Raw genomic sequence first — 13090 nt, 5'->3', positions numbered from 1 at the left:
GTAGCCCATCCCAGCCTTGTGCAGATCAACAATCTTGTCCCTGATGTCCGTAGAAAGCTCTTTGGTCTTGCCCATGGTGGTGATGTTGGATGCTGGTTGTTTGGGTGTTGACAGGTGTCTTTTATACAGGTAACAAGGTGAGGCAGGTGTATTTGATGTAGATAATTGGTTGGGATTGGGGCTGTGTCTTAAAGAAAGACTAACTGGCTTGTAGGAGCCAGAATACTTGCTGTTTGGTAGGGGGTCATATACTTGTTTTTCCTCATCAGATGGTCATCAATTTTTATAAATTCATATGATGTGATTTTCTGGAATTTTCTTTGGGATTCTGTCTTTCACTGTTAGAATGTACATATGATTAAAATTGTAGATCGTTGCATTCTTTGTAAGTGGGCAAACCTGCAAAATCAGCAAGGGGTCAAATACTTTTTTCCCCCACTGTAGCTCCCAAAAGAGACTGGCGCATGGCAGTGTGGTTTATTAGGAGTGCAATGGTAACCCGCTACACTACAGGATCCAAATATATTAGGGGGTCATAGATTGATGCAGTTCATTACAGTTGGAAAGCCACATAGAACACAATTTAGTCTGGACTGATGTTCTTGTTTTGTAGAAGTTTGTATATGCCCCTATGAATTAACATATTAATGACTTTATGAATTTGAATATTGTAAAATACATAAACTTGCATGTGTAAATGATTGAAAAAATGTTGATCAGCTTGTCATGGCTTTTCAAGCGGCACTTGTCCTGGTTAACAATTTCAATGAAGTCTATTAAAAACAAAACAAAAAAACACTGTACGTGAAGCATGACCCACCATTTTCATAGTTTCATGCGTCAAATTCAGTAAGAGAAGCCCAGCAGTCTCAACGGCTTATGAAACAAACATTGGGCTTCCACACTTCCCAAGCATCAGTTATCTATCACCTTTGAAGTAATTGAACCTTTAGCTCTGGCAGTTTAAGTGTCTTGTTCTCTTTATTCAGCTACAGTGTGCAGCTATTTCTCTTTAGCAACGGTGGACCAAACTCATTTCATCTAGAGCCAGTTTCATTTTCTGCACTGGAAGCAAACGTGGTTTATTTATTATCTGAAAGTTTTTTCTTTTTCCTTTATTACTTCATCCTCCTTTCCTCACGCAATCCTGTGAGTAATCTATTGTTTGTTCTAATTAGATGCTGTACATGTATGTCACGTAGGGAACGATTGCCTCTGGCTAGCTTTAATGATTTTTCCCTCTTAAACGTGCATCTTCAACCCTATGATTCTACTCTATGGCTTAACCACAGTTGCGTGCTTGTGCTTGTGCTTGTGCTTGTGTGTGTGTGTGTGTGTGTGTTTGAGTGAGTGAATGACTCTCAAATGATATTCCTCCCTAGTGGCCTCCAGCAGTCCTCAGACTGTGACAAGGAGAGTAATTGGCCATCAAAATAATCCAGACCCCTTTGCTTCATTCGTAACTTGCCGCCGGCTAGTGGAATTAGACACCAAGTTTAGCCAGGGACATTAAACACGAACTGTGTGTATATATGTGTGCGTGTGTGTGTGTGTGTTTGACCTTAAGTCAAGAATATGGCTGTTATGCAGCCTTTTGACTTATTAAAAATACATTTTTATAATCCAGCACAGTATTAAATTCAGATTTCTAACACATAAAGTCTGATGAGTGGATTAAATATAATGGGATTACAAAAATTTGTAGGCAGTGATCTCATTATTTCACAAACAAAGCGCAGATAATGGTGCACAGATTGTAATACACTGCTATACATAAAAAGTACGGAGTTGCATTTTGGGACTGGCGTGCTTGCAAAGGAGCTATTACAGTAAAGCATTTGTTTGTAACAGCCTATTACCTCTTTTAGAACAAACAAAAAAGTACCAGATGTGTACTATAAAACTGTATGATCAGGATTGAATGTATTTTTATCCACACAGGGTTCACTTAATCTTTGAAAAGAGTGGATTTCCATAAAACATCAATTAATAGCTGCCTACCTCGTTTACTGGCCTGGTGTGGGAACAGATTTTCACAAATGAACGCAGGTCTCGATCGAGAAGTTCTTTGGATGTATAAAACCTTTTAAACCCCGCCGGATCACCCACTTTAGCTGCTTCTAAGCTGCTTAGATCGTTAATCAAACAATAACAAATATTAATGTTTAAATATATGATCAATATGTCAGTATGGACATGCTGCACATCGTTAGGATCAGTTAAATTCTCCTCAATTCAGTCGTTCAGTTCATTTAACGGAAACAACGAGCTCGGTGTAAAAAAAAAAAAAAGAATTACAGACTCCTGTTACCTTTGAAGCGCTCGTTAATGCCAAATGTATCCGTTCCGTGATTATTTAAATTCCTCCGCTGATCAAAAGAATCAAAACAGCTTTTCATAAAAATTAATCCAAGTTGTGACTTGGATTAACTTCTCCTCCTGCACCGCGTTGTTGGGTATGTTTGTTTTCGTTACGTTGCTGCCTACAAAATAAAAGTGCATAAGCCGTCTGTTGGAGCTAGATCAAATGAATGATGTGTATTTGATATTATTTGATCATTTTTATACAAGTAACATTCATACTGTTTTAAATAAATAAACTGTTTCATAGTAGTCTATTTCAGTTTTTTGCAAAAAGAATGAAAGGCCTGTCCGAAATATAGGCAGGGTCAATTTAGTGATGTTAGCAAATAAAAGCCCGGGCTATTAATAGTAATATTAAAGTTTTACGGTACGTGGTTATTATTTTATATAAACAGATGAGAAAACTATTGTTGCTGTTACTTATGCTGTGCTAACTAACTCTTGAGAAAGAAAGTGAATAAGCATATATCTCAAAATGTTGACCTACACTCGCTGCTTCCTGTTCTCAAAGTAAAATTTGACGTCCGCTCTCAGTAGCTGAATAAATTCCTTTTCTGCAGTTTATTGGGTAGATTGACTCTCTGTCATCATCAAACCAGTGACCACCTGACTCCACGACTTTAGAGGTTACTCACTGTGATTTAGCTTTTAAAGCCAATACCATGTCCACTGTCTGAAAGAGATGAGAGCCCGACTGTCTGTTTGGCCGTCCTCCACGCTACTCACCGCAACTCCACTCCTGCAGCCAAGTAATCGCATTTGTGTTTGTACAACCTGGTAATACATGGAATCGATGGAGCGGCAGCGAAAAGCCTGAAATGCTATTTACTTTCACTCCCACTCGCTCACCTGAAAACAACCTTGAGTCTTGACTCTGAGAGGAGAGTGAAGGGGAGTATTTTCGTCATTATGAATTCCTTTGAAATGACACTCTGTGTTTATTGATATTGCCTGAGTTTGACCGACAGCACTTTTTAAGTCTCAAAGGGGATGACATTGATTTTCTCATTTCTAGTTTTCTTAAGCTGTAATGAGATGTTTACACGTTGTCCTTCTCAGCGACTCCTGAACAAACTTGCTGCTGCTGTCAGACAGTCGGACACTGTCGGAGTATTTAAGTCCAGAGCAGAGACTCATTTATTCAGTACAGCCCTCACAGTCTGTGCTGGAACCCATTTTACCAGACAGTTTCTTTTACTTTGTTTACTTTCTCTGTTATCAACTCACTTCACACTAGTCTTCTCTGCTGCTCTAATATCTGGACACACACACAGACTCAAACACACAAATACACAATCCTTAACCTCAGTTCAGACCTTTATTGTCCTACGACAGGAAATTCCCATATATACACAACATGGAATACATTAAAAGGTAAATGCAAGACATTAGAACAAAACTGGTACTTGATGGTATATTTGAATGTTTGAATCTGTTACATCAGATTTTCGGAAGCCTGTATCTCTGCCCAGAGGGGAATTTCAAATAGCCTGGTTTCAGACGCCCACATCAGATTGGTCTGATGTTGTGCTCATTGACTCTTTTCAAGACAGTCAGAACTGTGTAGTAAGAATTAAGGTATTAATGTCTTGTGCCAGAAATAAAAATGGAAAGGCAACAAGCATGGATGAGAGAGATGTAACTCTTAAGGTTTTTGTAAGCCGACAAACAGAAATAAATCATTCTTAATTATTAATGGATCAAATGATGATTTGAAAAGAGTACGAAAAACAAGCCAAGTATATTCACCAACTCTGCAGTTCCCCTCAGCTCTGTGGAGTATTTTTGCATCTTTCAGCTCATTGTTTTGTTTTTACAGCCTGCAACTCTGCCGTGGTTCAGTCTCAGCGCTCTCATCAAGCCCATTTTCAGCTACAGAAGGTGGCTGTTATCTGTGATAAACAGACAAAGACAGAGAGCTGGGGAAGAGTTCGGCTAAAGAGCCAGATATTTTTTTATGTAGGTGGTCACACTCCAGCGATGTGACGATGTTGCTCCCTGTAAGTGGATGTCTATTTAGGCAACTGTTTGCTTTCATGTAAACCATAACAACATCAGGTGATAATATGTAAATGATGTGTTTACATATTGTTTGGCTTGTTAAAAAAAATATCAATGTAGCTTGAAATTAGTATATTTCTTTGATTGACATGACTAACAATAATTTAGTCATGTAGGGTGGTGATGGCGCAGCAGATAAGGCACATGCCTTTGGTGAGCTATATCTATAGCAATTGTAAGTCACTTTGGATAAAAGTGTCAGCTAAATGAATAAAGGAAAATAAACAAAAACAAAACTGTTCATAGCAGCCAACAGGGCAAACTAACCCTTTCCCAACAGCAGACACAATGTCAGACTGATTAATGAAGTGAAAACAAGTTTAGGCTCATTATCAGGCTAGATGTCAAATTTCTTTCATAAGGGATGGTTTTGATTCACTAAGACTGATTTTGCTTAAAGTGTGTGTTTTCAGCTAAAATGCATTTTAGGAATGATTCTGTGACAGATCTGGAAAAAAACACACAACTTCCTCTCAGTGTTAAGAATATCTAACCTCTGAAAACCTCCGTTTATTGGATTTTCTGGTGATCTTATCTTTAATTATTCCATCTCTTGAGGTGTTTTATATGTGTAAATACATTTTATGTTTTACCGGTTGTTAAAAACTCTCTGATGAAATCTAATTTCTCCATCTCTTTTCCTCTCTTTCCCTTCTCTGCAGGTCCGCCTGTAAACGTAACCTGCAACATTTTTATCAACAGTTTTGGGTCCATCGCTGAAACAACAATGGTAAGCTCAATTATTCTTCATATCTTTTTGTAATACATCTCGATATGCAGATTTTGTTATTATTTATTCGTCACTGTGTGTGTGGATGTGGATGGCTGGGCGGCTAATGGAAAATGTCACATCCCGTCGCAGCTCCATTTAGACTTGGGTAATTTAGCCGTGAAAAATGCGATTAATTGGATGCGCCGAACATCAGTCGTTCCATTTTTATTTCTTTTCAAAAATTAAAAGCCTTCTGCCCTCTGAGTGTGTAGAAAGGTCTCTGCCTCATTGAGCTCTCCCATTTCAAACAATTCATTTGAAAGCGCGCATCAGTGCCGCGTCCATTTGCATAACAACGCAATGGCTGCGCTGCTGTCGTGCCTGTTTGCAAGCGACGGGGGGGTTACACGTATTCATTACATAGAAAATCCATTAGTGTTAATATAACTGAACCATCAACCATCACAGAGCAACAAGGCCCAAAGCAGATATGGTAACACTTCACCATAATGTGTGTGTGTGTGTTTGCATGTGTGTGACAGCAGAAGTGCTCTCAGCATCCATGGCATCCATGAATGTTAAAAAAGAAAAGGGTATACACAGGGCACACTCGCCACTCTAACCTCCATAAAATACATGATTCATGTTTTCATCCACCAAATCATTGAGCCTGTCAGCGGTGAAAAACTTCTGCAGGGGTCAAGCTACCATTGAGGACGCAGAGGTCATGTCCATAGGACCCGGTGGTTTATGATTAGAAGCTGATTAAGTAAATTGCTTTTCAGGGCTTTTTTTAGGTTAAGGTTAAAGGACGGTGGAAAGAGGAACTGGACCAGCAAGCAGCTATTAACAGAGTCCAAGCCCCCCAGCGGCCCCTCAGAAACGACTCAAATCAGACCTACAGTGCCACGGGTATGAATCAAGTCGCAGGTCGAGAGCAGCACACAGATCTGAAATAAATGTAATTCAAAAAGAGTAGTTAAAATCAAAATCTTCGCATATTTTCAAATATATATATATCAAATTTTGCACAGAGCTTCAGTTTGGCAGGGGAAACTGTTGCCCCAACTTTTGTGGTAATTGGACAGACCAAGAGATTAGACATCGCTTTCATTGCTAACTTTTGAGGAGAGTCCATAGATTCTTTGTTTGAAATTTTGTACAGATCTGACCAAGACCAGGAGGAGTTTGAAAAAGTAGGTAAAACTAGAGGCAGATTAGCGCCTAATTTTGCACAGTCTCAGTGGAGCATAGTTATGAAATGGCCCAAGTTTCATGTTTATCAGACAGATGATCAGATAAGGCAGGGCAATAAATTAATAATGATAATTATCGCAATATAATTTTCCTCAATAACATTATAACAAATGTTTAATATATCGTCAATAAATGTTTGATTGAATTCATTTGAATCACAAACAAATATGATATTTATTTTGTTGAGAAGAAGAGAGATTGAAAAAAATTTACTTATCACATTTGTTATTTAAATTAATTTTAATAAATTTTTTTAATAATTGTTTTGAATGTTCTACCTCTGATATGTTAAGTGATCCACTGTTTGGCGCAAGGTGTTTTTTCATGTTCTGACCATAAAGAAGTTAAATAGTTTAACCACACAATTAATTATCTGGTTTCTTAAATTTTCACTCGAGCAAAAATCAGCCATTAAACTTAGAAATAATGATTTAACATTTGTCGTGACAATTATTGATATTAGTATTATATTCTATTGGTATGATGAAATGTTTTTATCATGCTAAAATTTTTGGCTATATCGCCCAGCCCTATGACCAGATGTACAGTATATTTGTCAAAATGTAGATTTATTCCCATTTTATAACAGATTGACTTTGGACCTGGGTGCCACAGAGCAAGTCAGAGAGTATTGAGAGATGGACAAACACATTGTTTATTTTGGACTTTTCAAGGTAATTTGATGACTATAAAAAAAACCTCCAGCCTCACCTTTAGCAGAACACATAACACTATGAAGACAATAACCACTTCTGTAAGAAAAAATAAGACAACACAGTCTCACTCCCTACTCGTCGTAAATGTCTGACGCATGGTCAAGGCCCTTTGTCGTCACTTTTTAAAGACTTGGGTAGCCCTTTTGCATCAATTATTGACGTTTAGGGATCCACAGTCAAGTTAGCAACGCTTAGCAACAATAAATATGCAATATCCGGTTACACTTTCAAGATAAAACGTAACGTTTCGATACATTGCCATGTTGAAACGCGCATAATTAAAGTCGTGAAACGTTGCAGTTTCGTTAGGTTTAGGCACAGAAAGTACTTGGTTGGGTTTAGGCAACAAAACTACTTGGTTAAGGTTAGGAAAAGACCATGGTTTGGGTTAAAATAGCTATGTATGTCAATTAAGACTTAAGTTAACTAACGTTAATGTCAATTTACCTCACTCGCCTAAATAAAAATATTTAATGTTTTGTTTCGCACGGGACACAAACCCTGTTCTCCTGCTTCAAGGTCCGGGTTCTGGCCCTCTATCCACCCCAATCACCTCCTTACTTCGTCTTTTCTCTTAAATATCATACTTGCCTTTACCATCAAAAACTGACACAACAGGGCTTCCCTCAATACTTCAAACTATGACGTCAAAGGGATCCCTAGTGCGTCACAAACTGACGATTATGGCTCTTGACCAAGCGTCCATATGTGACGACTTGGGAGTGAGACCGGGTTGAATAAGAGGAAGGAGAGGGAGCAAGGAGTGAAGCACAAAAGGAGAAAAGAAAGAACTAAAAGGTGTCAAGTAAGGAAATTCGGGAAGATCAGAGGCAGGAAGGGGAGTGAAAAAAAAGAAGAATGGCAGAAAGACTGAAAGAAAGGAAGAAGGGAATACAAGGAGGCAAACATGTGGAACATACATTCACACACATCACTGCATTGAAACTGCTGGCCGCTGCAGATCCTCGTCATGCAGAACAAATTCCAGATTTTCCCTCTTGCAGAAGCCGAATCGGTCTTTTTTAAAAAACCAAGAATGGAGGGAGACAGGAAGGGATGAAGGAAGGAGTAAGATGGACAGATGGGGGCTAAATGAGGGAATGGGCAAAATGTATCCACGTAATTCTGTTTTACCACATTGTAATTCCACTACGCTGCCATTCTTCCAGAATGAGGGACCCTCTTCCGTTTCTCTTTCTAAAGTATCTCCCTTTTTTTCATTTCTTCTCTGAAACTCTTCCTTAACCGAATCGCTTATCTTAGAAGAGGATGTACCGATTGTATACCTATTTTTTCAGATTTTTGTCTGTAAATAAAAATGAATTGTCAGAGCTCCAGTGTCTTTGATGCCGCTCACAGCCTGGCAGACGGAGCGACACGTCAATCAAGTGCTGAACACAGGATAACTCATGGATGCTGAGGCTGAAGACCACAGAAGACCACAAAGTGTAGATTAGAAGCGAAAATTAAGCCTTAAAATAATTGGATTTAACAGGTTATATCAAGCCAGAAAATCCATTTTAATGCCTGAGGCAACACAGAGCGAGCAGGAGGTTGAGGACGGTTTCTTGATGCAGTGATGTTCGTTGTAGTGTGTAGCTCTTGCTTTAAGCTTGGACTACAGTATCCCTCCAGCTTCAATACACACACACACACACACACACACACACACACACAGTGCTGCTGGGGCCGGAGCACAGTGATAGATGGAGTCGGTAGAATGGCGCAGTGCGTGTTGAAGTCCCGGCGGTACACGGCTTTATTCCTGTTTCAGTGCTCACACCGCTCGCTTGCCTGCTCGCTCTTTCTCTCTCCCTCACACACAGACATGCAACCCCCTTCTCTACCTCTTCATCCCATATCCCATTATACGATATATACCATATTTAATACTATACCGTAATAAAAAAGAGTTGGTAGTATATACATTATACTTTTCTGTGTGTGATATTTTGTGCTATTCCTCTCTAACCACAGAGCTCTTAGGCTCTTTATCCTTCACACACGAAAACCTCAATGACTTTATTTCCCTTTGTTACCCCCCTCCATCCCCCCACCCTGCACATACACACAGGGATCTCGCTGCTCATTCATTCCCACTCTCACCCTCCATATGAAGCTATATGAAGAGGATTTACCCTGTGTTATTTAGAGCATTGCTGCCAGCTTCTCTCTCTCGTCCTCTCCTCTCATCTATATTGCTACTGTGGCTGCGGTCCTTACTGTAAAGGAAGTTACTTTCAGATACTATTCCCTACATACATTTCATTTCTCCACATTGTCAGTATGATACAAATAGGACAAAGGAATTATGAGCAATATTGTAAAGGCAAATACCGTATAGCGTGACAAACACTCTTGATGATTTAAAGTGACTTTGACCCAGAGGACAGCAGTTGAGTCAACTACATAAGCATGATATCCTTGAGCATTCCCTAGTAGTTTTATTTTCCAATACTTAGCCAAACATTAATCACCGGAGCACAAGATCAGAACGCTCAGGTGGGGCATTTTCCAAGGCACTGACACATGACACATTTGGTTGTTTAGTTTGGTGGACTTTTTGAACAATGTCCCAGACTTTCTAAAGAATGATGACTAAAACCACATCTGATATTCTCCGCTCCCATTTCTTCTCATTATTTCCTTCTATAATATTGTCATTACAGATACTGAAAACAATAGTAATTGTTGTATAGCAGTAGCAGTTTATACGGTCAATTCATTCACTTGGAAATCTCATACAACAACGTAAGGAAAGGAGACACCATTTCTGCCATGTGTCAGTTTTTGGATGTACTGGACTTTTGTTTAAACGTAAGCTGTATGTTCTTGCAGACTGTATTATATCTGCACTGTATCTCTACATCTGTACACAGCTCAGCAGTCTTCATCTCGATCTAGCACTGTTTCCGTGTTGGTATCAACTCAGTCACTCTTGACTGCAATACTGGTCTAAATATTGTCTCAAGACCACTTTTTTGATATATATATAACTGCTAGATTGGAGCCTCTTAGTTCTTAGTAGAATTCTTAGTAGAATCCGAAGACCTAAATCGGAGAAGTTTTAAAACACCGGTGACCCTGTTTTCGTTTTAAAACTTTGGGGTAGCGTATTAGTGCGGACAGACAATAACGGAGGACTTTAGAAACGATGACACAGACGCTCACGTTTGGCTTCCTGATTGGGTCATGTAAGTCATGCAAAGCAAAAACACAACGCTACTGACGGAGTTTAAGTTTTGGTATTTTTATTAAAATATTTTGTACTGTGTAAATAACACTTATAGCCTACACTTGTACTGTGTATGTCGCCGTTTTACTTTACGTTTTCCATTCAGTAACAGTTCCACTTCGTTGTTGGTCCATGCAAATAAATCTCTGGTGTGGTTCTTCATCTGCATTACTTTCTTCTTTCGCCAAATCTTCTGCAACTGCGGAGTGGACCATCTACTTCCCGTTTACACCGGCACACGCGTGCCCAGTGTGCGTTAAAGGCCACTAGATGTGCGTTTTCAGTCGTTTTAATATAGACAGAGATCAATTCTGATACGCAGCTAAAATGCTGACGTGGACGGAGATTGTATTCGTTTTAAAACTCTAGTAGTGTGGATGGGGAGTATTCGCATCAGTGCTTGTTGAGTGGTCCAACCTGTCATTTCTCCAGAGAAGATAAGATCCAGAGAGAAGTTTGCTGTTGATTTGACATCCCACAGGGCTGCAGGCGGTGGTGTTGCTTATTTTGAGGCCACACCGTGAAAACAGCATCTTTCCCTTTCTCAGTGTTGTCTGAGCAGAGCAGATGCGCTGCCATAATGTGTGAGCTTCTGTAACCTCCTACCTCCTCTCCCTACCTGAGCAGCATCCAGGGAGCCGGCAGGATGTTATGACAGGCGTGGAATTAGAATATGGCTGTTGCTGTTTCTGTATGCATTTGTTGTTGTTGTCTGAGGAAGGAGAAGAAGTAGAGGAGGAGGAAGATTGCAGTCTTTCATGCGTGGTTTACTGCCTGAGTTTAATACATGCTGAAATGAGTTCTGTATTGTGTAAGTACAGCATTTCCTCTGCTAATGGTTTCATAGCAGCGTGGTGATGGTGGATGGTAATTTCAGGGTAGCACTTAACAATCCAACGGCCTTATGTCAGGATATTAAACAACGAGTATGAACCTGCAGTCATCATGGGAGTCCGACATCTTGCTGCACATATGCCGACGTCCTGCAGCACTTTTCTGGGTTCAGTACGGAGCCACCTCAGTGTTAACATTTTTTATTAAACCTCAGAGTAATCATGCATTCACTCCAATTCCAAATAATTTCCTGAAATTATTATTAACTTGCTCCCTCAAATTACTTTCCCCTCATTTGAATCTTGAATGGCGCACTGTCCGTCCCGCCTATCTGTTTGATGCACTTAATGTGCATCCATGAAGATGACGTTTTATGGACCAGATGACATCCGCATCTGGATTTTTTTTATTTGCAATTAAACTATATATTGTTTCATAAACGGCTTTTTAGGGATGTCCAAATAAAACAGCATTGTGTTTGACAGGCAAAACTGTAGTGTGGGAAGGCATTTTAAGGCAAGATAAAGGTGATGGTCTGAAATGCTAATTGAAAATGAATAAAGTAGTTTGAGAGACCAAATATTTTTTGGAGGAAAAATTGTAAGGCTTGTCTGCCAAAAATTAACTATTGCACCTTTTGGAAACTTGATATTGGGAAAATAATGTCAATACTGGACAATTTAAAAAAAAAAAAACAAACAAAAAAAAAAAAAAACTGTATTATGTTCTATGATAGTATTTATGAAATTCTCAAGTTCTGCAACATCTGCACATGGCATCTACGGCATAGTTAAGGTTTTGGTTAAGGTATGGTTAAGGTGAGGCAACTACAACAGTTGGTTAAGGTTAGGAACATCATGGTTAGGGTTAATAAAAAAGTTAATTGCAGACCAGCTTTGCTCTGGTTTGAGGCAGAATTGTCCAAAACCAAATTCCAGGGTTGAAAGACGTTTATAGTTTGAGGGAACAAACTCGGATTTTGAAGGAATTAATAGAAAATATTTTGACCATGAATTAGTTATAATTTGCAGGTATGAATTATGTGAAAGAAAATAAAAATAATTTAAGGAAATTAACATTTTTTTTTTCCTGCTGGAGGCACAGAGAGTAAAAAATAGTATTGATGCAGGACAGAAATAAGACAGAATTAAGACTTAAAGTTTCTTAAAATGAGAAATAAAGAACAGGTGGTGAACAGTTCAACAACTATTAGCTTTGTAAAAAGAGACTTGTGTGACCGTTAGATTCAAAATTCTGTTTGCTTTCAGGGACTCCTTCAAGGCCATTTCCTTTAGACTTTCGCCCTTTTCAAGCCGGTGTCAAACAGTCGGTCTTATGACTGATGATCCTTGTGTGGACTTGTACGTCTCCTCTGTATTCCCTCGTTCCCTCTCTCCATCGACTGACACTCCTCATCTCTGCGCCATTTACAGGTTATTTATCATATTCTCGAGCAGAAGAAAAGGGGACTCATTCATGAAAGGTCAAGCTCATTTGTTTCATGTGAGATATTCAGTCTAATAAACAGTGATGAACAGTGAAGGGGTCTCACTGAGGCTGATTGCCATGTGACTGTATTTCACACGCGCACACATGCAGCACCGTGGCTGATTGCGCCTTTAAATGCCACCCACTGGAGCTGCTGGCAAGGCCGTACATCGTCCCTGCAATGCATTTCTGCTACGCCACTCAGCTTAATGATGACTCCAGCCTGGCCGAGGTGGCCAAGCTCCATATTCTGAGAATAATTGACAATTAGGGGAATAGAAGGGGTGAGCTAAATGCCACTCCACGCTAAATAAAGATACCATGTGATTGTGAAACAGGGGATGGAGAACAGGGGGTGGAGGATGTACAATAAAACTCTGAGCAGTTATATATAACATTATATATAACTTATTATATTATATA

At 39.3% G+C, this 13090-nt stretch overlaps 1 protein-coding gene across 1 annotated transcript in view; it reads left to right on the top strand.

The window, feature by feature from the left end:
* glra1 (glycine receptor, alpha 1) overlaps positions 1 to 13090 on the top strand; it is a 133230-nt gene that overhangs the window by 58275 nt on the left and 61865 nt on the right. Inside the window, exon 6 of the mRNA XM_046030573.1 lies at positions 5088 to 5155. Within this exon, the coding sequence (XP_045886529.1) occupies positions 5088 to 5155 (68 nt within the window). The remainder of the gene's footprint in view (positions 1 to 5087; positions 5156 to 13090) is intronic.

The sequence above is a fragment of the Micropterus dolomieu genome, linkage group LG19, assembly GCF_021292245.1.
Source record: "Micropterus dolomieu isolate WLL.071019.BEF.003 ecotype Adirondacks linkage group LG19, ASM2129224v1, whole genome shotgun sequence".
NCBI classification, from domain to species: domain Eukaryota; kingdom Metazoa; phylum Chordata; class Actinopteri; order Centrarchiformes; family Centrarchidae; genus Micropterus; species Micropterus dolomieu.
Note: the sequence above shows the minus strand (reverse complement) of the source record. Positions and strands in the feature narration are given on the sequence as shown.